Raw genomic sequence first — 24,999 nt, forward strand, 5'->3', positions numbered from 1 at the left:
TTGTGATTTTAATGTTTGAAAAACAGATAATGGACATACACAATAAAGTTACAAAATATATAAATGGCATGTAGTTCTTCTAATCTGTTCCCATCTCCCTACTGCCCAATGCAAATATTGCTCTCATTTTCCTCTGTATCTTCTGGAGTTGGCCTCTGCATTCCATTTATTTCTAATGTGTGCTATTTAATTTATTTATTTACTTTAGATGACTCCGGAATTGATGATAAAAGCATGCACTTTTTATACGGGACATTTAGTAAAGACCCACTTTTGGTAAGAATGTGATTTTCGCATCCTATTCCCTTGTGTTTTTATTCTTAATATTCTCTATAGGAAGAACAACTCATTTTTGGCCATTCTGATTTTATCTATTTAATCATGTAGCCACCATTTTGCATTCTATATTTCTTTTATTTTTATTTAGCATTTACTTAGTTAAAATATGTTCTTTACTTCTTCAAGGTATTGCTTTTTTTCGAAGTGTAAGTCTACAATCCCTTCATCTGAAACCCTTGGAGATATGTTTCGAAATTTAGATTTTTTTTCTTAAAAAAATTTTACAGAGGTAATTTCTACACATTCTATGTATTATATAACATCTTCAGTGGTGTCTGGGGCCCCATGTTGGAACCAAACATATTAAAACATATTAGTATTTCTATTATATATGTTATATATGTATATAAAATTAAATGTCTATGAAATGAAATTGTAAAAAGACTACGAATAGCTATGTGTCAAGTCCAGAGAGTTTTTGATGCAAAATTACTTTAGGTTTTTTAATTTTTATTTGTTTACTTTTAAGCTTTATTTATTTACTTTAGAGAGAGAGAGAGTGTGAGGGGAGCAGGGAGAGGGAGAGAGAATCTGCACTGAGTGTAGAGCCTGTTGTGGGGCTTGAACCCAGGACCCCAAGATCATGACTTGGGCTGAAATCTAGAGCTGGATGTTCAACCAGCCGAGCTACCTCAGGCGCCCTGAGGTAAAATTACTTTAGGTCAGGTCTAGTTTTGCCTCTAAATGGGTTTTGAAAAACACCAGGTTACAAAAAATACCTTCCGAATTTCAGACCTTTACTGGGTTTTAGAAATATAGCAAAGGTAAGTACAAGCTCAAAGGAAACACTAAAAGTAGCTAGAACAGTAACGATAATCGAACAATTTCTTTCTATGCTTTGGTATTTGAAGCAATAAAGGAGGTATTGTTACTCCTTCTCCCTCTCCATTTATTAGGAATGTATTGCCACTGATATTATCAAAATACTATTTTTCTGTATTTACTGCCTATAGCACATGGAGAGACATAGCAATACCTCTTATAAGTGAAGATGAACTTCTGGCTGAAAAGATGGAAAAAGCGAGGGAATATGACAATTTCAGACTTCAAAAATACTTCTTTCATCTCTGGCACTCTTATACAGAAGGTCAAAAAAAACTACTTACAGGTAAATCCTTGCATAGTAATGGTTAGTTTTTGTATTGCTTATTCAAAGAATTAACACACTTAACAATTAAGCAGTTTGCGGGTGGCTGGGTGGCTCAGTGGGTTAAGCCTCTGCCTTAAGCTCAGGTCATGACCTCAGGATCCTGAGATGGAGCCCTGCTCAGCGGGGAACCTGCTTCTCCCTCTCACTCTGCCTGCCTCTCTGCCTAGTTGTGATCTCTCTCTCTCTCTCTGTCAAATAAATAAATAAAAATCTTAACAAAAGATTAAGCAGTTTTTACTGAGAATTTATTATTATGTCTAGAGAACTGTCATGAAATGTCATGAAAAGCCACTAATTAAATGTCTTACATTTAAATGAGATTTGTCGGGGCGCCTGGGTGGCTCAGTGGGTTGAGCTGCTGCCTTCGGCTCGGGTCGTGATCTCAGGGTCCTGGGATCGAGTCCCGCATCGGGCTCTCTGCTCAGCAGGGAGCCTGCTTCCCTCTCTCTCTTTCTGCCTGCCTCTCTGTCTACTTGTGATCTCTGTCTGTCAAATAAATAAATAAAACCTTTAAAAAAAAATGAGATTTGTCTCAAAGAGTTTTCTTGTAACAGAAAACAGGCATGTTTGAAATAAAAATTCTGTACGGATTTGTGTGATATATGTACAGATATAAATAGAGATCTACTATCATCATTTTTACTCAGAGAAAGCTGGTATATGATAGGTACCAAAACTGACTATTTCTTGCAGAGAATTTTCCATTCCTTAGAGATATTTCATTTAATGGATACATGAGGAAACAAAGAAAATGCATTTTCCTTTCCTTAAATCCTTGATAGTTGTAAAAAATAGAGAGGGCATGTACATGATCTTTGAGGCAGGAATAGGGAACCCCAGCATTTTGCTCAGATTTTCGCCACTTACCAAATACTGGTTTATGGCTGTTGCAAATCAGAGAATCATTTCCTCTTGATACCTCAGTCACAGTGAGCCCTCTGAAGGTTTTTTTTTCTTCTTCTTTTTTTAGAGAGGGAGAGAGAGAGAGAGAGCAAGAGAGAGTGTGCACATGGGAGCATGGGGGTGGGGTGGGGAGGGGAAGTGGGAGAGGGAGAGAGAATCCTAAGCAGACTCCATACCCCGAGGTGGGGCTCCATCTCATGACCCTGAGATCGCAACCAGAGTGGTAATCAAGAGTTGAATGCCCCCCAGGTGCCCTCTGAAGGTTTTAAAGTAAGATTGATGGGCCTCTAATTCAGAGAGGAAGCAACTGGCTTCAGTTAAGAAGCCAGTGCCCTCGGGGCACCTGGGCGACTCAGTGGGTTAAAGCCTCTGCCTTCGGCTTAGGTCATGATCTCAGGGTCCTGGGATCCGGGAGCCTGCTTCCTCCTCTCTCTTCTGCCTGCCTCTCTGCCTACTTGTGATCTCTATCTGTCAAATAAATAAACAAAATCTTAAAAAAAAAAAAAAAAGTTAAAAAAAAAGAAGCCAATGTCCTCTTCATTGGTGTCCCCAGGGCCTGCCTTAGTCATCCTTCTTCCTGGCCTGACCCCTGTATTTGAGCTTTGGACCCTTGGTTAAAACATAAAATGGAGCGATTTATTTAATCATAGGGCATTTAACTAAATCAGAATACTGCCTTATAATTGTATTTCTGTGATTAAGTTTAGGAGTTCTGGTTTTATAAAGAACAGTTTGATTAAAAAAAGAAAAGATATGTATCCTATATATATCCTGATGTGTTATTACATCTATTACATCTTTATTTTTATTTTTTTAAGATTTTATTTATTTATTTGACAGATACAGCGAGAGAGGGAACACAAGCAGGGGGAGTTGAGAGAGAGAGAAGCATGCACAAGAGAGGGAGAAGCAGGCTTCCTGCTGAGCAGGGAGCCCAATGTGGGACTTGATCCCAGGACCCGGGGATCATGACCTGAGCTAAAGGCAAACGCTTAACCAGCTGAGCCACCCCAGGCATCCCTCCATCTCTATTTCCAAGGGCAAATGTGATGTTTACAGGTTAATAAAGTTTCAGGAGTAGAGATGTACTGCTGCCGAAAGTAATTAATTTTAGATATAATTAAAATCAAACAAAACCCGCCAGACACAATATTAGTTTGTATTATAAACATGATAGAATATTAAACATTGTTTTTAGGAAACATCTTTATATATATACAATAATCTAATAACTTTTCTTTAGTCACACTAGTGCGGATACGGAGGATGTGCCGCCGTTACAAGCTATTGGCTATCCTAACCAGGTGGAGGGATGAAGCTCAACATAAGTATAAGAAGAGAGAAGAGGAGCTGGTATGGTATCTCAGAAACTTAATTTGTTTAGAAACTGAATTTGGGGGCGCCTGGGTGGCTCAGTGGGTTAAGCCGCTGCCTTCGGCTCAGGTCATGATCTCAGGGTCCTGGGATCGAGTCCCGCATCGGGCTCTCTGCTCGGCAGGGAGCCTGCTTCCCTCTCTCTCTCTCTCTCTCTCTCTCTCTGCCTGCCTCTCTGTCTACTTGTGATCTCTCTCTGTCAAATAAATAAATAAAATCTTTAAAAAAAAAAAAAGAAACTGAATTTGGTTGTTCTATTGATGTTGCTTCAGATAATAATGCCATGCGTGGAAAGTGTGAAAATATTGAATATTAGGCACTTAAAAAAAAGATTTTACTTATTTATTTGAGAGAGAGCGTGTGTGCATGGACGGGGTGGAGAGACAGAGTGAGAGGGAGGAGGAGAAGCAGACTCCCTGCTGAGTGGGGAGCCGGAGGCACGACTCGGTGGGGGGGGCTCCATCCCAGGACCCTGAGACCATGAACTGAGCTGAAGACAGGTGCTTAACAGACTGAGCCACCCAGGTGCCCCAATATTATATAATTTTGATGGGGTCTTTATTCTCTTAATTGAATAATTTAAATTTTCCTTCAGCTACGAAAAATATTTTCTAATAAATTCTGTTGTTTCATTTCAACTCTGAACACAGAAAAAATTTCAGCATTTTGTTTAAAGTTATTGGTAAAAACGAAGAATTTTGTTGAAGTAAGTGTTTAGATAGATATAGATGTCTAAAATAGAAGAGAGGGGCGCCTGGGTGGCTCAAGGGGTTAAAGCCTCTGCCTTTGGCTCAGGTCATGGTCCCAGGGTCCTGGGATCAAGCCCTGCATCCAGCTCTCTGCTCAGCAGGGAACCTGCTTCTTCCTCTCTCTCTTTGCCTGCCTCTCTGCCTACTTGTGATCTCTGTCTGTTAAATAAAAATAAATAAAATCTTTAAAAAAAATTAAAATGGAAGAGAAACCATTTGATATGATAAAGACTGAATAAATTTTTTCTGTCCTAGATAAGATTAGATTGTTATTCTTTTTCAACCTTCAATATAATAAATTATAATTTTAATATAAATTATTTTAAAAATTACTAAATTGCTAAACTTATGGGGGTGCCTGGGAGGCTCAGTGGGTTAAGCCATGCCTTCAGCTCAGGTCATGATCCCAGAGTCCTGGGATTGAGCCCCACATCGGGCTCTCTGCTCAGCGGGGAGCCCGCTTCCCTCTCTCTCTGCCTACTTCTCTGCCTACTTGTGATCTCTGTCTGTCAAATAAATAAATAAATAAATAAATAAATAAAATCTTTAATTTGCTAAACTAAAGGATCATTCTTAACTGGGACACTTTAATTAAAGCAATTAAAATAGAGGACCCGGGATGCCTGGGTGGCTCAGTTGGTTAAGCAGCTGCCTTCGCTCAGGTCATGATCCCAGCGTCCTGGGATCGAGTCCCACATCGGGCTCCTTGCTCATCAGGGAGCCTGCTTCTCCCTCTGCCTCTGCCTGCCATTCTATCTGCCTGTGCTTGCTCTCTCTCCCTCTCTCTCTCTGACAAATAATTAAATAAAATCTTTAAAAAAAAATAAAATAAAATAGAGGACCCAAGCAAATTCCTCCAAACTTAAAAATATTTCTGGTTTGCTTAAGCTGTTAATACATTATTACTTAATGTTGTTTTAGAACACTCACAGTAACTATTAGGATCAGACATAGAAAAATTGATTTTTTTTAGTTATATTACTTCATAGGTAATGTTTTATCAATAGTCTTAAAAGACAAAGTTGGGATAAATAAGAAAGAGAAAAATAAGAAATTAAACTCGTTTAGTCGTCACCCAGTGGAGGGCAGGATCAATGTCCTCCCACCGCTAACGGGTTCAGATGCTCACACTGATGATACTACACACGTACCAAGAGGGTATACAAAGATTTATGCTGGAAACAGTGCTAGAGTCTATAGAGGACACTGAGATGCATAAAGCACAGTTCTTGCTCTCTGCAAATCTGTCCCCTACTGGTATCATGGTGTTCTTCTAGGATGTCCTCCAGCATTTGTAGAGTACACGTTCAATGTTACTAGCTCATGTTCAGTGTTGCCAGTTCAACAGTCTGCTTGTTCAGTGCTCGCTTGTCTGTCCTTCCTGCCTCCCTTTCCCTTTTTCTTCCTTCCTTCCTTCCTTCCTTCCTTCCTTCCTTCCTTCCTTCCTTTTTCTTTCTTTCTTTCTTTCTTTCTTTCTTTTCTTTCTTTCTTTCTTTCTTTCTTTCTTTCTTTCTTTCCTTCTTTCTTTCTTTCCTTCTTTTCTTTCTTCCCTTCTTCCCTTCTTTCTCTTTCTTTCCTCCCTTCCCTCCTTCTTTCTTTCTTCTTAGATTTATTTGAGAGAGAGAGAGAGCATTGGGGGAGGCAGGATGGGCAGAGGGAGAGAGAGACAAGGAATCTCAAGTAGACCCCCCACTGAGCAGGGAGCCTGATGTGGGGCTTGATCTCAAGACCTGAGCCAAAATCAAGAGTCAGATGCTTCCCTGACTGAGCCACCCAGGCGCCCCTGTTCAGTGATTTTTGACACTGTGCACTAAGCTAGCATTTTGATCCTGGCTCCCCCCAAGCCTGATCAGTGATTGTCTAATGGCGAAATAAGCAACTGTACATGACTAGTCTGCCCCGTTCACACCCCGCTTGAACTGAACATCTCGGAGGCAGTATTGTTTTCTTAATCACCCCCATACCCTGAGCATAATGTGGTGCATGCAATAGTTGATACATATTAATATAAATAATAACACATAACGTAGTATTATCCTTCATATAGATGTATACTGTACAGTTAGTTGGGTGTTTAGAGAAAACATTTACTTCTAGCTATGTGATTTCCTGGCCTAACAATCATTCACTTAAGTGGGTGAAGTGAGCATGGCTGGTGTGTGCTGCGCAGAGAAAGCAGGAAACACTTCTATGCACTAATCTTCTCCAACGTGTGCCCTTCTTTCGTGTGTGTGTGTGACATTTATTTATCCTTATGGCTTTTTCTCGATTATGCAGGTTTTTTTTTAAAGATTTTATTTATCTATTTGACAGACAGAGATCACAAGTAGGCAGAGAGGCAGGCAGAGAGAGAGAGAGAAGCAGGCTCCCTGCCAGGCAGAGAGCCCGATGTGGGGCTCGATCCCAGGACCCTGGGATCATGACCTGAGCTGAAGGCAGAGGCTCCAACCCACTGAGCTACCCAGGCGCCCCTTAATTATGCAGTTTTAAGGAACGTATTCAGCATCAGAATGGGGACTTCTTGTAACAGTAAATCAGGCAAGACCCCAAATGCTTTCCTCTGCCTCTCCTTTTTTATCTCTGTGCTAACCGCCACCTTTCCATACCCCAAATATCCTGTCAGTCATTACCAGAACCTTGACTCTGCGGGTTTCAGCTTCTTCATCTAAAAGAGGAGGCTGGACCACATCATCGAGGTTGCTGCCTAGGCCACTGGTGTCTGACAACACATGGGAATGATCTCTAATGCTCTGGTGGTCTGGAGCATATCGCCCTGCTATGGACAAAGGCAGTTTGCACAGCGGGGATGACAATAATACAGAATGTTTATTTGGTTCTATCATGGTGTCGAGTGCTGTGCTTTATACATATCTCATTTAACCTTCACAATGATGACATGGAATTTGCCGGTTATTTTCATGGCAGATATTAAAACATGAACTTCAGTTGCTGAAATGGAGAAGCAAGTTAAAACGCAACGTCGTTGCTAAGGAAGAATTCCTATTTCCTGAACACGGTGCGTCTGAAGTCTCTCTTGGAAGCGAGGTTCCTGAATGTGACATTTCGCTGTTCCCCGAAAGAGTGATCTCACGGGTTCGTATGAATTCATGTATCGTAACTAGTCATTTTCACAATGTTTATGTAAAGAGTGGTTTTATAAACCTGACATGAATGATGGAAATCCTATTTCAAAGAAACATGTTTTTTTTACAACTAGCTGTGGGTTCAACTCAGATTTTTAGAGGTCATCCTTTTGGATGGCTGTAAGATGACTCCAGCAATCAAAAGTGGAGAAAGTAAAGCTGCAGGAAATAAGAAAGGAAGGAAAACATTCCTCCTTCAAGCATACATTGTCATTTAAGGTGGAACAGGTTTTAGCTACTGCAGCACACACTTTTTCATTTTTAATCCCTAATCTTTTAAATTTCACATGATGCCTTCACTCTGGGATGTAAATGGGCTTGTCTTAGTGCACCTTTCTTTTTCTTTTTCTTTTTTTTTTAAAGATTTTATTTATTTATTTATTTATTTGTCAGAGAGAGAGAGGACAAGCAGGCAAAGTGGCAGGTAGAAGCAGAGAGAGAAGCAGGCTCCCCCCTGAGCAAGGAGCCCGATGCGGGACTTGATCCCAGGACCCTGGGATCATGACCTGAGCCAAAGGCAGCGGCTTAACCAACTGAGCCACCCAGGTGTCCCTTAGTGCACCTTCCAATTAGATGAAATATTTGTAGTATCTTTTTCCCCTAGATTGTGAATTCATAGAGAGAATCATGTAGTTACAGCTTACAGTTCACTGAATTGATCTCTGAAAAATCAGCCATAATTCCAACTATAAGTTATATTCTCTCCTAATTTGATAGATAAATAATTTCTTTGTGAGACTGCCTGAGAAATCGTAGAAGAGTTATAAAATATCACCTTATTCTGATGGATGAAAGCTTCACATTATAAAATCCCATGCGTTAAATACAACCTGCTGAATGTGCAGAATTAAGCTCAAGTTCTATTTGGGGACAGGGTATCTATGCGTCTACGTCTAGTCCAGCATTTTACGTATTGCGTGGAGTTAGGATAAGGATATTTTCGCCCATAATTTCCTCTTTATAAAGTGTCTATTCTATCTGGTTCATTTTGAAATTGGAATTCCCATAATTTGCTTGCTGGTTTGTAATAGCTCTTTGTATATTGGTAATATATCAACCTTTTGCCTGGAACATATCAGAGATTTCCCTCCTACACCTGATGCTTGCCTTCCGTTTTGTCTGTACAGTCTTTCCGTGAGAGAAGCTTCAGAGCTCTGTATAACCAAGCCTAGCACTCTTGCCCTAATTATTTCTCTTTTTGTGTCATATTAATATGTTATTCTTAGTGGTTTTTCTAAGCCACATCACACTCTTACACTGATACGGCTGTTCTTTTGTCTTTGAATTCTCACACTGTTCACTGCTAAAGTTTCTTTGTTTACTTTATCAGTGGCTGCGCTGGGGTTTTCAATTCATCACAGATTACACCTTCACATAATTTTCTACCACTTTACATATAAGGTAATATCCTAACTAGAATATGCTTTCATTTTCCTTCTCCTGTGCTTCCCACTGTTATTGCCATGCATTATATCGCCAGGTGTTTATAAACCCTATAATGTATTATTTTTGCTTTAAATAGTCAATTATACTTTATTTAGCATATCCTTCTTTTGTTATTTATTTTTTATTGATGTGTAATTAACATAGTGTTTTATTAGTTTCAGGTGTACAATGTAATGATTCAACAGTTCAGTGCATTACTCGGTGCTTGTCACAATAAGTGTGCTCTTAATCTGCTTGATTCGTTTCATCCATCCCTCTACCCACCTCTCCTCTGGCAACCACCAGTTTGTTTTCTGTACTTAAAAGTCTGATTTTTTGTTTGCCTTTTTTTTCTTTTTGTTCATTTGCTTTGTTTCTTACATTCCACATATGAGTGTATTTCTCCAACTTATTTCACTTAACATTGTACCCCCTAAGTCTATCCATGTTTTGCAAATGACAAGATCTTGTTCTTTTTTATGGCTTAGTAATATTCCATTGTACATCTACTACTTCTTTAACCGTTCATCTAGTGATGGACACTTGAGTTGTTTCCATATTTCAGCTATTGTAAATAATGCAATAAACATAGGGATATATATGTCTTTTGGAATTAGTGTTTTCATTTTCTTTGGGTGAATACCCAAGTAGTGGAATTACCGTATCATGTGGTAATTCTATTTTTAATTTTTTAAGGAACTCCAGTTTTTCACAGTGGTTATACCAACTTACATTCCTACCAATAGTGCATGAGGGTTCCAAAACTTGCTGTTTCTTGTGCATTTGATTTTAGCCATTCTGGCAAGTGTGAGGTGATATCTCATTGTGGTTTTGATTTGCATTTCCCTGATGATCCATGATGCTGAGCATCTTTTCATGTGTTTGTTGGCATCTGTATGTCTTCTTTGGAGAAATGTCTGTTCATATCTTTTGCCCATTCTTAATTTGAAAATGATTTGTCTTTTTGATGTTGAGTTGTATAATTTCTTTGAATACTTTGGATATTAACCCCTTTTCAGATATATCATTTGCAAATATCTTCTCCCATTCAGTAGGTTGCCTTGTCATTTTATTGATGGTTTCCTTCACTGTGCAAAAGCTTTTTATTTTAGCATAGTCCTAATAGTTTAATTTTGTTTTATTTTTCTTGTCTGGGGAGACATATCTAGAAAAATGCTTCCATGGCTAATGTCAAAGAAATTACTGCCTATGTTTTCTTCAAAGAGTTTTATAGTTTCAGGTATCATATTTAGGTCTTTAATCCATTTTGTGTTTATTTTTGAGCATGGTGTAAGAAAGTGGTCCAGGTTCATTCTTTTGCATGTTGCTGTCCAGTTTTCCCAACATCATTTGTTGAAGAGATTGTCTTTTCCCTTTTGTATATTCTTCCTTCCTTTGTCATAGATTAATTGACCACATAAGCATGGGTTTATTTCTGGACTCTATTCCGTTCCCTTGATCTATGTGTCTATTTTTGTGCAGGTACCATACTGTTTGCATGCTATAGCTATATAATATATCTTGAAATCCAGAATTGTGATACCTCCAGTTTTGCTTTGGCTGTTTGGTGTCTTTCGTGGTTCCATTCAAATTTTAGGATTATTTATTCCAGTTCTGTGAAAAATGTTGTTTGTATTCTGGTACTGATTGCATTACATCTGTAGATTGTTTTAGGTACTATGGACATTTTAACAATATCAGTTCTAGCGCACCTGGGTGGCTCAGTGGGTTAAGCCTCTGCTTTCGGCTCAGGTCATGATCTCGGGGTCCTGGGATCGAGTCTTGCATTGGGCTCTCTGCTCCGCAGGGAGACTGCTTCCGCCTCTCTCTCTCTCTGCCTGCCTCTCTGCCTACTTGTGATCTTTGTCCATCAAATAAATAAATAAAATCTTTAAAAAACAAAACAAAACAAAACAATATCGGTTCTTCCAGTCCATGAGCATGGAATATCTTTCTATTTGTTTGTGTCATCGCCAATTTGTTACAGCAGTGTTTTATAGTTTTTGGAATATAGGTCTTTCATCTCCTTGGTTTATTCCTAGGAATTTTATTCTTTTTGATGTAATTGTAAATGGGATTGTTTTTAATTTTTTTCTTTCTGCTATTTCATTAGTGTATAGAAATGCAACAGTGTTCTGTATTAATTTCGTATCCTGTGACTTTACTGAAATCATTTACTCATTATGGTAGTTTTCAGGTAAAGTCTTTTGGTTTTTCTATATATAGTCTCATGTCATGTAGAAGGAAGGAAATAATAAAGATTAGAGCTGAAATAAATGAAATTGAGTCCAAAAAAAGCCACCCACAATAGAAAAGATCAATGAAACCAGGAGTTGGTTCTTTTTTTCATTATTCAAATTCAATTAATTAATAGCAGCTGGTTCTTTGCAAGGATAAACCTTCCACCAAACTGGTCAAGAAAAAAAGAGAGAGGACTCAAATAAACAGAAATCAGAAACAAAAGAGGAGATATAATGACCAACGCCACAGAAGTACAAAGGATTATAAGAGATAACTGTGAAAAATAAGATGTCAACAAATTGGACAACCTAGAAGAAGTGGATAAGTTCTTAGACACATATAACCTTCCAAAACTGATTCAAGAAAAAAAAAAAAAGAAAATTTGAACAGACTGATTATGAGCAATGAAGTGGAATCAGTAATTTAAAATTCCCAATAAACGTAGTCCAGCACCAGAAGGCTTCAGAGATGAATTCTACCTAACATTTAAAAAAGTGTTAATATCTCTTCTTCTCAAACTACTTCAGAAAATAGAAGGGGAAGAAAACCTTCCAAATTCATCTTATGACACCAGCATTACTCTGATACCAAAACCGGACAAAGACACAACAAAAGAAGAAAACTGTAGGCCAGTATCTCTGATGAACATAGATGCAAAGATCCTCAACAAAATATTAGCAAACTGAACCCAACAGTCCATTAAAAATCATTCTCCATGACTGAGTGGAATTTATTGCAGGGATGCATAAGTGGTTCAACATTCGGAAGTCAATCAACATGATACATCACATCAACAAAAGGATAAAACCCTCATGATCATCCCAATAGATGTAGAAAGAGCACTGGACAAAGTACAACATCCATTCATGATTAAAAAAAAAAAAAACCCCAACAAAGTGGATTAAGAGGGAACATGCCTCAAGAGAATAAAGGCCATTTATGAAAAACCCACAACTAACATCATACTCAATGATGAAAAACTGAGAGCTTTTCCTCTAAGAACAAAACAAGCATGACCATTCTTACCATCGTTATTCAGCATAGTGCTGGAAGTCCTAGGTGCATCAATCAGACACAAGAAGTAAAAGGCATCCAAACTGGTAAGAAACAAGTAAAACTTTCAATACATTTTACTTTTAACAATCTGAAGCTTCTAGACAAGTTGCAAGTACTGTACAGAGAACATTTCCTCAACAGTTTTGAAAGTAAGTTGCTGACATAAGACCTCATCACCGCTGACTACTATTGGTTTATTCCTGTGAACAAGAGCATTCCCTTAGAGGCAACCATCAAAATCCTCAAACCTAGTTCAGGTTTCCCCAGTTGTTCTAATAATGTCCCAGTAATGCAGAAGAATCCAGTCTAGAATCACACATAACAATTGGTTACTATGTCTCCTCAATTCTCCTTCCATTTGCAATGGCCCCTTAGTCTTTTAATTTTCATGATCTTCACAGGAAGATTAAGTCCGTTTTATTGTGGAATATCTCTCAACTTGAGCTTATTTGGTGTTTCCTCAAGAATATACTCAGGTTATGCATTTTCATTGGAAATACCACGGACAGGGCACATGGGTGGCTCAGATGGGTAAGCGTCTGACTTCACTCAGGTCTTGATCCCAGGGTCCTGGGATTGAGTCCCGTGTCAGGGTCTCTGCTCAGTGGGAAACCTTCTTCTCCCTCTGCCTCTCTCTCTGTCTGTCTCTCATGAATAAATAAATAAAATATTAAAAAAAAAAAGAAATACCACAGACATCACTCTGTGCTCCTCCCATTGTAGCATATCAGTGACAGGATTTGGATTTGCCTATGACTGGGGATGGTCACTTTGATCACGTGATGATAGTGGTGTCTGTCAGTCAGGCTTCTTCACTACAATTCAGTCACCTCCTTTGTAAATGATATGTATGTTACGGCTACTTTAAAATTATATAAGCATTCCTATTCATTTCAGTTTGTTTATTTATTTACATCAGTATGGATTCCCAGTTTTCCATTTTATTTGTGGGTTATAATCCATTACTCTAATTATTTTGGTGCCCAAATTGTCCTAGATTTGGACAGAGTCAAGTTGCCTTCTGTGTCCTTTTGACACATCATCATCATTTCTTCAGTATTTCCTTACTTTATAGCACAGCTTGCTGTCCCAGGCTCACCTCGTACTTTCCTTGTCCCACCGTGGATAAGTCATTTCTCCAAAAGTCCCTAAATCCTTCTCAATGGCAAGTGTACATAGAAACCATGAGCACTAGCTGTGTTCGTTGCCATTGCAGTGTCACGTCCCCTTAGGTCTTCTTGGTAGGAAAAATGAGAGACACTAAGTAGCTACAAACCTAAATAGCACACAGATACTTGCAGTTTTATTTTTGGACCATAAGGTTCATTCTAATTCTCTCTTATCCCATATTTGCAATGTCCTCCAGCAGTGAGGATCCTAGCCTTCATTATTCTTTGTATCTTTACTTATTTAACCATTCCCCCTGTGTGTCACCAGTCACACAGGTTGTTGCCACTATCCCCTCCTTTCTTCATTCTGCTCAGACTTTGACATCCCTTGCCAGGCCACCCTCTTACGGGCTCAGGCTCTGACACCATGTGGCTGTTGCCTTCCCCACTGCATGGTTTCCTTACTAACTTTGGGCTAAGACACACTATACTGAGCACTTCCTAGGTAGATCCCCTCCTTGTCCTATGCAGGCTCTGACAATGCATGCATAAGCTGCCCCTTCTTGGGGATGCCCTCCTTACACCACATAGACTCTGTCCTTACTTACACTCTGTCCTTCCTTACACTGCATAGACTCTGTCACTCCATGGCATCTGCCCACACAGAGGGTGCTCCACATCCTATTTGGCCCCTTATACAGGGTTTTCTTTCCTTGTTTCACCTTCTTTGTCCTACTCAGGTCTAACCTCCCTCTCTGCCTTCCTCACATTAGGAACACCCTCCTCATCCCTCTTAGGCCCCAAGTTTCTACACTGAGATATCCTTCCACGTGGATGGATGCCCTCCTCACCTTGCTTACTCTCTGACTGTCTGCACTGGGCAGATGTCTTCTTGAACCTCACTTCCTTGGGGCTTCAATAGCCCAGAGTGAGCCATGTTTCCTCATTTGCCTTCCTTTTCCCATCTGGGCTCTGAAATTCCTCCCAGCCATTCTTTCTTAGGAAATTCCTCACCCATCTTGGACTCCAAAACCCTGTGCAGGGTTATCCACCGAGTGGATAGTCCTTTATAGACCCCAGTTTTGATACCCTGCTCTGGGCCAATAGAGCTCCTCTGCACCTTCACCTTGGCATAGATGTCTACTTTGCTTAGACAAATTAGTATTTTCCCACAGGTCATTTAATTCCTATTAATTTTTTGTTAGCTTCTTTTTTTCTTTCTGTGCTTCTTCATTTTATTTATTTATTTGTTTATATTTTTATTTTAAAGATTTTATTTATTTATTTGAGTGAGCTAGCACAAGCGGGGGAGGGGTAGAGAGAAGACAAGCAAACTTCCTGCCCTGCAGGGAGCCCGATGTGATGAGGGGCTCTATCCCAGGACCCTGAGATCATGACCCAAGCCAAAGGCAAGTGTTTAATGGACTGAGCCACCCAGGTGCTCTTGTGCTTCATTTTAAATAGCGTTTATTGCTACGTCTGCAAGTTTAGCACACTGCACACAAAACTGTCTTTAAAAGCCATTAACTTTTGTCCAAATCACCTGTGAAGAGAGCATTACTCACCAAAACTGGAAAAAAAAAAAAGACACCAATAATTCATGGAATATATAGCCAGCAACGCGTTGCTGAATTTTGAAAATAAGATGAATTAGGATGTTTTCTAATTCTTACTAGCTTTCGTTAATCTCTTTAATCTTCAACTACTTTAAAAGGAAAAAAAATGCATGTAGTCTATCTTGACTTTAGAAGCATCTCAGAAAGAGATGGATGGGGGAAAGGCACAATAAGCAATAATTTGCTCATAGTGTATAGCAAGAAAATCATTGGTCATTAGTAGCGTCTGGCTAGTTTTATAGTAGGGATTTTTTTGTCGTTGTTATTGTTGACTGCCTCTCCCCAAAAGAATTAAATAGTGTTTCCTTAGTCTAAAAAAATGCAGTGTCTAATTTGCTATCAAGTCTTTCCAGTGAACCTTTTCACTATGAATATTGTATTCATCTCCAGAAGTTTTATTTGGGTCATTTTTCAAATTTCCACTTTTCTCCTTTATTTTTCTTTGAAATCCTTAAACATTTTTTAAATAAAAGCTGCTTTAAAGGACTTTTCTTCTAGGTCTATTATCCCTGTAATTTCTCTCTATGCTTACATTTTTAAAAAATTTTTCTCTTGATTATGTGTCAGATTTTCTTGCTTTTCACAGATACAGTACTTTTTTAATTACATGCTGGATATTTTGTAAGTTACATTGTTGAGTGTCTGGATATTTTTGTCTTTCTTTAAGGAATGTGGAATTTTGTTTTGATAGCTGATTTACTCAAATATTAATTTTCCCAGCTTATATTTAAGCTTGGTTAAAGAAAATCTAGAGTAACTTTTATTGAAGGCTAATTTATCCTTACCCCTCCCATGTGATCTTCCTGGGTCTTTTTTGAATGCTCCAAGAGTTCAATGACATGTCTCCACTCTGATTTGTCTCCACTTATAAATTTCCCAATACTATATGAACTGTAGTAGTTGCTCTGCTTACAGATCCCTGGTAGATGTTTTTGCCCTGGTAGGCATTTTTTGTCCAATCTCATGGCATGTCATCCTGCACACACACTCAGCTTAGAATGCACTCAAAGATGCAAGGATCTCTACGCTTATTTCTCAAGCTTTTTTTTCTGTGTAACTCCCACTTTTCTAGTACTCTGCCCATAAACTCCAGCAATTTCAACATCCTTGAACCCCATTAACTATTTCCTTGGCTTAGTGAGACCACCTTTCTTTCACAAGTGGCTAATAAATGCCTCTAGGAAGAAAGCCTGTGGTGTAATATGGTCACCTCATTGATTTCCCTTCTTTCAGAGATCACAATATTGTGATACCTGTTATCCAACAGTTAAAAGCAGTTGTTTCATATATTTGGTCCATTTCTCTAGCTGTTTGTGATGGGAGGCATAGTCTGGTACAGGTCACCTCATCATGGCTGGAAGTAGAAGGCTATTGATGGTTTTCTGAATCTACATGGGATTCAGGCTTAGGGGCTCCAAACCATGCCTGTCAATCCTTTTATGGGTTTCTTTCTTCCATTTCTTACAGAGACTATTTAAACTTTTGTTATGGACTGAATATTTGTGTTCCTCCCAGATTCCTATGTTGAAGCCCTGATTCTCTGGAGACAGGGCTGTGAAGGTGATACAGGTTAAATGAGGTCATAAGGGTGGGGTCCTAATCCAAGAGGGGGCTTGCCCATATAAGAAGAGTCAGAGATACCAAAGCTCTGTCTCTGCCTTGTGAGCACACCACAAGGAGGCAGTCATCTAAAGCCAGGAAGACAGTTGGCTTTCCAGGTAACCAGGAACCAAATTATCCAGAATCTTGAGCTTGGACTTCCCCGCCTCTGGAACTGTGAAAAATAAATTTCTGTTGTTTAAGCCACCCAGTGGATAATACTTTGTTTTGGCGTCTGAACAGACTAATGCTCTTCTACATTCTTCTTACGACACATCCTCCCCTTCTTCGCCCCTCACCTTCACTTTCTGTCCTTTACTGAGAAAATATATGCCATCAGGTGGGAACTCCTCCAACTTGATTCCTGACCCCTTTCCTCAGTCCTGTTTTCCTGATCTCTTTCCCCCTTTTTCAAATGTACCATCCATGCCCACCTTTGTTTCCTTTTCTGTTCTCAGGGATTTGGCCTATATAATGTACAATATTGATATCAGATGCTTTCTTTAATTTCTGCCACAGGAGATGATGCAATCTTATTTTCAGATCGTTATCAATATCAGTTTTCAGTCAACGAGGAATAGTTGACATAAAGCATAGTTACTTGAAATACAAAGCCATTTCCCAACACAATTTCTGTTGCCTCTTAACCAGGGCACTCAGTGGTCCACACACACGGAATCATTCCTGGATGTCTAGGACTATGTCTTATTCATGTTCCCTGATTTATAAGCAACCAAAAAAATTTATCAAGTGCATGAATTTAACATTTAAGAAATTATCGTATGCTGCCCCAATTCAAGTTTAAGAAAAGGTAGAGATCTGTAATAAAAGTGTCAATATTTTCCCCAGGCAGTTTCTTTTGTCTGTGAAAGTCAATTCTCTAAACAATTATTGATAAATAGGCATAAAAGGTAAACTTAGAATAGCTACAAAAATATCCATGCCAGTTGAAACAGAAGAGAAAAGGAATCAAGTTTTGAGAGATCTTTAGACTTCACATCTTTTCAAGAACACCCCATCTTTTTTATGGGCCTCCATATGGATGATTTAAGGAAAGCATAAAAAATTTGAAGTCTATAGTTTCGGAAGCTTACTGATGACTGCATGTATGCTCCAAAGGAGCTATTTTTCCTTTTAAGATTTTATTTATTTATTTGACACACAGAGAGAGAGAGGCAGCGAGAGCAGGAAGACAAGCAGGAGAAGTGGGAGAGGGAGAAGCAGGTTTCCCGCCAAACCCGGACCCCAATGCGGGGCTCGATCCCAGGACCCTAGGATCATGACCTGAGCTGAAGGGAGAAGCTTAACGACTGAGCCACCCAGTGCCCCTGAAGCAGCTATTTTATTTATTTATTTATTTTAAAAGATTTTATTTATTTGACACAGAGAGAAAGAGATCACAAGTAGGCAGAGAGGCAGGCAGAGAGAGAGAGAGAGAGAAGCAGGCTTCCTGCTGAGCAGAGAGACCCATGCGGGACTCGATCCCAGGACCTGAGATCATGACCTGAGGCTAAGGCAGAAGCTTAACCCACTGAGCCACCCAGGTAGCCCCGAAACAGCTATTTTAAGCAAGCTATTTTAAATACAGTGTTCAGGTTTAGTTATTCTCTAAGGTATGAGCTACTACTGCCTTCACCTACCAATCTAAGAGAACATGACTGAAACAAGGTCTTATTTGTTTCCTACCACACAAAGTCCAGAGGAAGACAACCCAGGTCTGGTCCTCCACAATGCCAATAAAAATGGAATCTTTCTATTGTCTTGCTCCACAGTTCTTAGCATCTTCTTGCTTATTGTTTCATGATTGCAAAATGACTACCCTACGTCCAGCCATATCTTCACTCACTAGGCCTAAGAAGGGGGAAAATCACAGTGGTAGGAGGCAAAAAGTTGGCCTATTCTTGTGTAGAAAAGCCAGTTTCCCCCAAGGTACCACAGTCAGACTTTCACTGATGTGTTTTAGGCTAGAACTTTGTCATGAGGCCATGTCTAACTGCAAGTGGCTAGGCAGGAGGGGACTCTGAGTGGGGACTGGGTGAGTTACAGCAGATAAGGAGCAAGCAATTATTGAAGAAGTCAGTACAGAATTGCTGCAAAGGAATTCTGTTTTAATGCTCTTCCCTCTCCTAATTCAGAGAAGCCAAAAATGCCAATCGATAAAGAACTACAGTATCCAGAGTCTGCAAGCCATCTCATAAAGTGATCCAGGGTCTAACAAGAGACTTGTATATGGAAATTTCAACACTTACCATGAGCTATGAACTGGCCTATTTTGTTATAAGAAGTGTTTTGGTTTGATAATACAGAAGAATGTCCTTCCTCATCAATTACCAGCAATATTACTTTAGGCAATTTCAGCCCTCTTGACTCTTGATCTTTTTTTTTTTTAAGATTTTATTTATTTATTTGAGAGAGAGAGTGAGAAGCAGGGGGAGCAGCAGAGAGAGAGGGAGAAGCAGCCTTCCCACTGAGCAGGCAGCTGGACACAAGGGCGGGGGGCGGGGGGCCTCAATCCCAGGACCCTGGCATCATGACCTGAGCCAAAGGTAGATGCTTAACCGGCTGAGCCACCCAGGCACCTCGTGGTACTTGATCTTTAAAACTTCCTTGTTCTCATCTCTCCAAACTCTAAATTTAGGGAGAATAGTTCAGGTTGGATTACTTGAAGTTTTAGAACAATGAAAATCATTGCCAGTTTTTGCATTTTACATATTATTTCTGGTATCATGTCGGGGTTATGATCAGGCGTCCCATCCCTTCTACCCTGATTCCCACCCCCACTTCCATGTAGAACGATACATAGAGTGCTTTTGGGATCAGGCTTGTAGACTTTGCCAGTGTTCAAACCATAGCATGATCTAGAAAAGAACATAGAAGTTTCTGCATTCAGCTTTTACATTTTCCAGGAGCTGAGGATCTAAGAATGACATACCCAAAGTCATACCACTACAAAACTGAGAACAGACCCTGATTTTGCTAATTCTTGCTTAAAATTAAAAACTCTGGGACGCCTGGGTGGCTCAGTTGGTTAAGCAGCTGCCTTCGGCTCAGGTCATGATCCCAGTGTCCTGGGATCGAGTCCCACATCGCTTCTTGTTCTGTGGGGAGCCTGCTTCTCCCTCTGCCTCTGCCTGCCACTCTGTCTGCCTGTGCTCGCTCTCTCTCTCTCTTTCTGATAAATAAATAAATAAAATCTTTAAAAAAAAAAAAACAAACTCTATGGGCTCCTGGGTAGCTCAGTTGTTAAGCATCCGCCTTTGGCTCAGGTCGTGATCCCAGGATCCTGGGACTGAGCCCCACATCTGGTTCCTTGCTCAGCAGGAAACCTGCTTCTCCCTCTCCCATTCCCCCTGCTTGTATTCTCTCTCTTACTATGTCTCTCTCTGTCAAATAAATAAATAAAATCTTAAAAAAAATAAAATTATAAGCTCTATACCATTCTGCTTATTCCTCTGGGAGAATTCTAAAGAAATAGAATATGTACATGAATATTTTACTTTTGAGACAAAAGAGGAATGGAACCATTTATATCTGTTTAGTTGTATTACCCTTAAAGTATATGAATAACATTTTTCTTTTCCAAATGACTAAATCTTGGTATGACACTGAAGTACCGCATTATTTTTGAATATTCTCAAATTTTTTTCCCTGTCAAATAAATTGTTAAGAATTTAACATAACATTAACATTCTGGACCATTCACCACGGTCCAGAGTCCAGCTCCCTGCCCTGCTTTGCGGCCAGTCTTCCACTGCGGCATCTCTGTCCTCCCTTTGGTGTCCATTCTCTCACAGGTGAGGCAGAACATGCCCTCTAGCCTTTCCCTTTTCTGGCTACAATTTGTTGTTCTAGACCTTCACCTTCTTTTCAAAACCAAGAACATTCCTTCTATCCAGCCCCAGGTCCCTGGTGTCTATAGGGCTCCTTCTGCCCAGGGCCCTCTGACTACCTCAGTCCTACTACTTTTCTCGGTGTTAAGAACTGGGAAGAGCCATGTGCTGACTCCCCCACCTGCTGGTCTCTCTCTTCCCCAACCAGTGCTGGCCCCTAACCTGTCCCACAGCATTTCTAACTCCCTTGGCCTGGCTCCACGTCCTCCTCCCATGTCAGTGGCACCTCCTTCCCACTCAGCCACTTGAGCAAACTCTAAGACACCTCCTCCCCTGACTTCAGTCATTATGCCAAGGGCCATTAGGCTCCCAGCAGGACTATTTTTAGAGACCCCGTGTCTGTCACAGAGACATTTTTCCCTGTGTGAAAATCTCCTTCCCTCCATCCGCAACAGCCAGCCCTATTGACGACACCTCTCTGCTGTCCCTGACCCAGAGGAAGGGCCCTCGGCTCACCCAGTGCTTTGCCCCCACCTGCCGCCTGAGCCCAGGGGGAACGGGAGGACAGGTGTCGGCTTGGAGGAGACGCTCGCCCCCTGCACAGCCAGGGTTCCTTAAGTAAAAGTGCGCTCTTGCTTTATGCTCGGTTAAAAAAAAAAAAAAAATTAAGAATTAAGAATGTCTATTAAAATGCAAAGGTAATAGAAGAGTGGATTTATATAATAGTGAAAACCTGGAAGTTAATGATTCTACAATTCATGTCTTGAACAGTTTGGTTTGCTAAGCTTATTAGTGTTATAGATTTGCAAAGTTGATTTTTAAACCATAGTTTAAAATGGCATCTAATTTGGTGACTTCTCTGGTCAAATAACTCTCAGGGACTTGAAGAGCAAAGATGTTAAAAACATGGAAATGTAATGTGGATCTAACTTTATTTGACATTTTGAAAAGTGTTGGTTATTAAAAGAAGTTGAGATTAGTACAATTTAGGTTGCCTAATGTTTTGAAGGAATAAAAGCAGAGCCATCTGGAATGAGATACAACTTGAACTTACTTGGAAAACACCCTTAACACTGTAGGCTTGACTTTTTTTTTTTTTTTTAAAGATTTTATTTATTTATTTGACAGAGATCACAAGTAGGCAGAGATGCAGGCAGAGAGAGAGGGGGGAGCAGTCTCCTTGCTGAGCAGAGAGCCCGATGCGGGGCTTGATCCCAGGACCCTGTGACCATGACCTGAGCCGAAGGCAGAGGCTCTAACCCACTGAGCCACCCAGGCGCCCCAATGTAGGCTTGCTTTTTAAGATTTTATTTATTTATTTATTTGACAGACAGAGATCACTAGTAGGCAGAGAGGCAGGCAGAGAGAGAGGAGGAAGCAGTCTCCCTGCTGAGCAGAGAGTCTGATGCGGGGCTCGATCCCAGGACCCTGGGATCATGACCTGAGCCGAAGGCAGAGGCTTTAACCCACTGAGCCACCCAGGTGCCCCAGGCTTGCTTTCTAGTTTCAGTTACATCAATCCATGAAAACTGGTCAGGTTCTGTTTTACAACCATTTTCCTTAGTATCATTTACCCGTTGGGAAAGGCTGATTAGTTAGCAGATGGTAGGACTCATATGCTGTCTCTCAAATTCAGAGCTAGCAGGAGGGTTGCCTAAGATCATTTTCCATGAAAATGCAAGATTGGGTGTTTGTTTTGTTATGTTTGGGGATGTGTGGTTTGGCAAGCAATACAGAGAAAAGCCTTGTGTTGATGAATTTAGAAAGTCTGAATAATATAGTTAGGTAATGAATGCAGTTGCCTTAAAATATAAAATATCTTGGTTAGTTTAAGAATATAAGTAGCGTCTTAGGTCTGCCTTTCATTTTAAATAACTATAATATTTTGTTTGTTTGTAAAAAATAATAGCACATGAACTTGCAAGGAGTTATAAAATCACCTTTAGTGTTGATGACTCATCTTCTCACTTGGGGGGAAAAAACCAAACCCCAACACCCTGGACAGGTGTTAAAACTTGTCCCATGTTGCAGGAGAAGAACCAGATGGTTCAGGCCTTTGGATTAAATTACTTAGAATTGTAAAGCAGGAGAGAATTCTCAATGACTTCTTGAATCCATGTTTTGATAACCTCAGGGGTCAGTCTGATGTTAATTCACTGAAGCAGAGAGTGGTTCCAAGTTTCATAGGCATGTACTATGGGAACTTCAGATAAGGGAAGGTTCCAAAGCCTTGCTCTATCAAGGAACTATGTGTGTGTTGGCTCCATCTGTGGTGTGGGTGAAAAAGCAGATGGAGCAAAACATCTAAAAATTGTTTTAGGATCAGCTTATTTTTGATGGAAGACTGCTCTGCCCGTGGACCTTGATTTTGTCAATGTCTGTTCTAATCGGTAACACTAAGTGAAATAGCTTACAAATGATGTTCCTATAAAGTTTTCATGACAAATTGTAGAAGATGCTATATTAATTTTAGCAGGGACCACCTTGGCAAAATGATACATCATTCCTAAGATGAAAAACTACTCCACAGAAAGAGGCAGCTACTTGGAAATGGAGAGCGTGCGCTCTAGAGTGCAGGTGGCCAGTCCTGTCACTAGCTGTGTGACCTTGGGCATGTGGCTTAATCTTTTTGTTTTTAAGTTGTTTCCCTGGTAATGGGCGGATAATTTAAAAAAAAAAATCTCTCCTGTATTTGCTATTATGAGGATTAAATGATTTAATACATACGAAGCACTTAGAATGATGCCCAGCATATGGTAATTTCTCAGTGGAAGTTAGTATTATTGATATGTTGGACTTAGATGTCTGAATGATGGAGAAACCACGGAATAGGAAGTCACGGAAGACCAGGTTCTAAACTTAGGCCTGTTGGCTCTGTCAGCTTGCTGACCTCCCACGGGGCATCTAACTTTTCTCAGCCTCAGTTTAAAGACTTTGAAAATCTCTAGTGGAATATTTACTTGTAGTTTCTTCTGTTCGATGAGAGGGCAAGCTAGATGGCCTCTCAGACCACTTCTAGCTTTAAACATCTGTCACCATCTATGACTCTTAGATAGAAACAATCCTCCCAGCAGAGGAAAATATCAGGGGTGAATGCACAAAATCATAGAGAGGGTTTCGCCCATATTCATGCCCCTGTCCCGAATGCTTCTCCACCCCACTGTTAGTTGGATTCGTTCTCTTTCTTTATATTTTAGCGTAAATGTCCCCCATCTGAGAGACCTCTCCTGGTGGCCCAATCTAAAATCAATCCCTGCTCTAAGGCCTTGTTCTTTTCTTCCACAGCACTTATCATTGTAAGTAGCTATAATTTTCAATAATGTGTTTGTTTTAAAAATCTGTCTCTTCTACTAAAATATATGCTTTTTAGGTTCAGATATTATACCTGTTTTGATTATTTCTTTACCCTCAGCAACTAAGAGATTGGCACGAGCAGGCACTCAATCAAGATTTCATTTCATTTATTGAGCAATGATATTGGATTCCTACAATGTGCAAGGCTCTGTCTTAAGTACTGGGGAGACAGTAGTGCTCTCGTGTAGTTTTGTGTTAAGAAACAGTGAGCAAATTGCACTGGTGAAAAAATAAATACTTTTTTAAAAAGGGAAAAAAAAAGAAACAGTGAGCAAGTAAACAAATGTGCAAGAACATGTTAAAGGAGTCTGGATAAAGGACGAGCACCTTTACTAAAAGGAATACCAAAAGAAGAGGTAGCAAAAGCTAAATAAACAAATGGAACTCATCAAACTAAAAAGCTTCCACACAGTAAAGGAAACCAGCAGTAAATGAAAAGACAGCACACCGGATGGGAGAAACATTTGCAAATCATACATCTGATAAGAGGTTAATATCCAAAATACAAAATATTCAAGGGCTAAGACCTTTGAATGATAGAGGATTTAGGGGCTCCAACCTACCTTGTACTTGAAAATTCATGTGTAACTTTTGGCTCCTCCAAAACTTAACTACTAATAGCCTATTGTAGACCAAAAGCCTTACTGATAACATACACAGTTGATCGACACATATGGTGTATGTCATATGTATTATGTGCTGTATTATTATAAGAAAGTAAGCTAGAGAAAAGAAAATGTTATTAAGAAAATCATAAGGAAGAAAAAATACTGTATTGTATTGGGAAAAAATCCATATACAAGCAGACCTGTACAGTTCAAACCTGTGTTGTTGAAGGGTCAACTGTATATAAAGAACCCACATGGCTCAGTAGCAAAAATCAAACAATCTGATTAAAAAGTGGGCAGAGGATCTGAATAGACATTTTTCCAAAGGAGACATACAGATTGCCAACGCACATGAAAAGATGTTCAATATCACTAATCAGCAGAGAAATGTGAATCAAAACCACAATGAGACGTCGCCTCACACCTGTTAGAATGGCTAGTATCCAAAAGACAAGAAGTCATAAGTGTTGGAGAGGATGTGGAGAAAAGGGAACCCTTGTGCG

The 24,999-nt window shown here is 39.8% G+C and overlaps 1 protein-coding gene across 2 annotated transcripts in view; it reads left to right on the plus strand.

Annotated features, from left to right (window-relative positions):
* The first annotated feature begins 208 nt into the window (after positions 1–208).
* Positions 209–24,999, plus strand: part of LOC111155307 (F-box and leucine rich repeat protein 13) — a 224,886-nt gene continuing 200,095 nt past the window's right edge. For both annotated transcript variants that reach the window (XM_022515450.1, XM_022515449.1), the window contains exons 1-4: positions 209–276; positions 1,293–1,447; positions 3,636–3,745; positions 7,441–7,608. In XM_022515450.1, the coding sequence (XP_022371158.1) occupies positions 209–276; positions 1,293–1,447; positions 3,636–3,745; positions 7,441–7,608 (501 nt within the window). The remainder of the gene's footprint in view (positions 277–1,292; positions 1,448–3,635; positions 3,746–7,440; positions 7,609–24,999) is intronic.

Source organism: Enhydra lutris, unplaced genomic scaffold (assembly GCF_002288905.1).
Source record: "Enhydra lutris kenyoni isolate GAN:26980312 unplaced genomic scaffold, ASM228890v2 scaffoldscaffold40, whole genome shotgun sequence".
Lineage (NCBI taxonomy): Eukaryota > Metazoa > Chordata > Mammalia > Carnivora > Mustelidae > Enhydra > Enhydra lutris.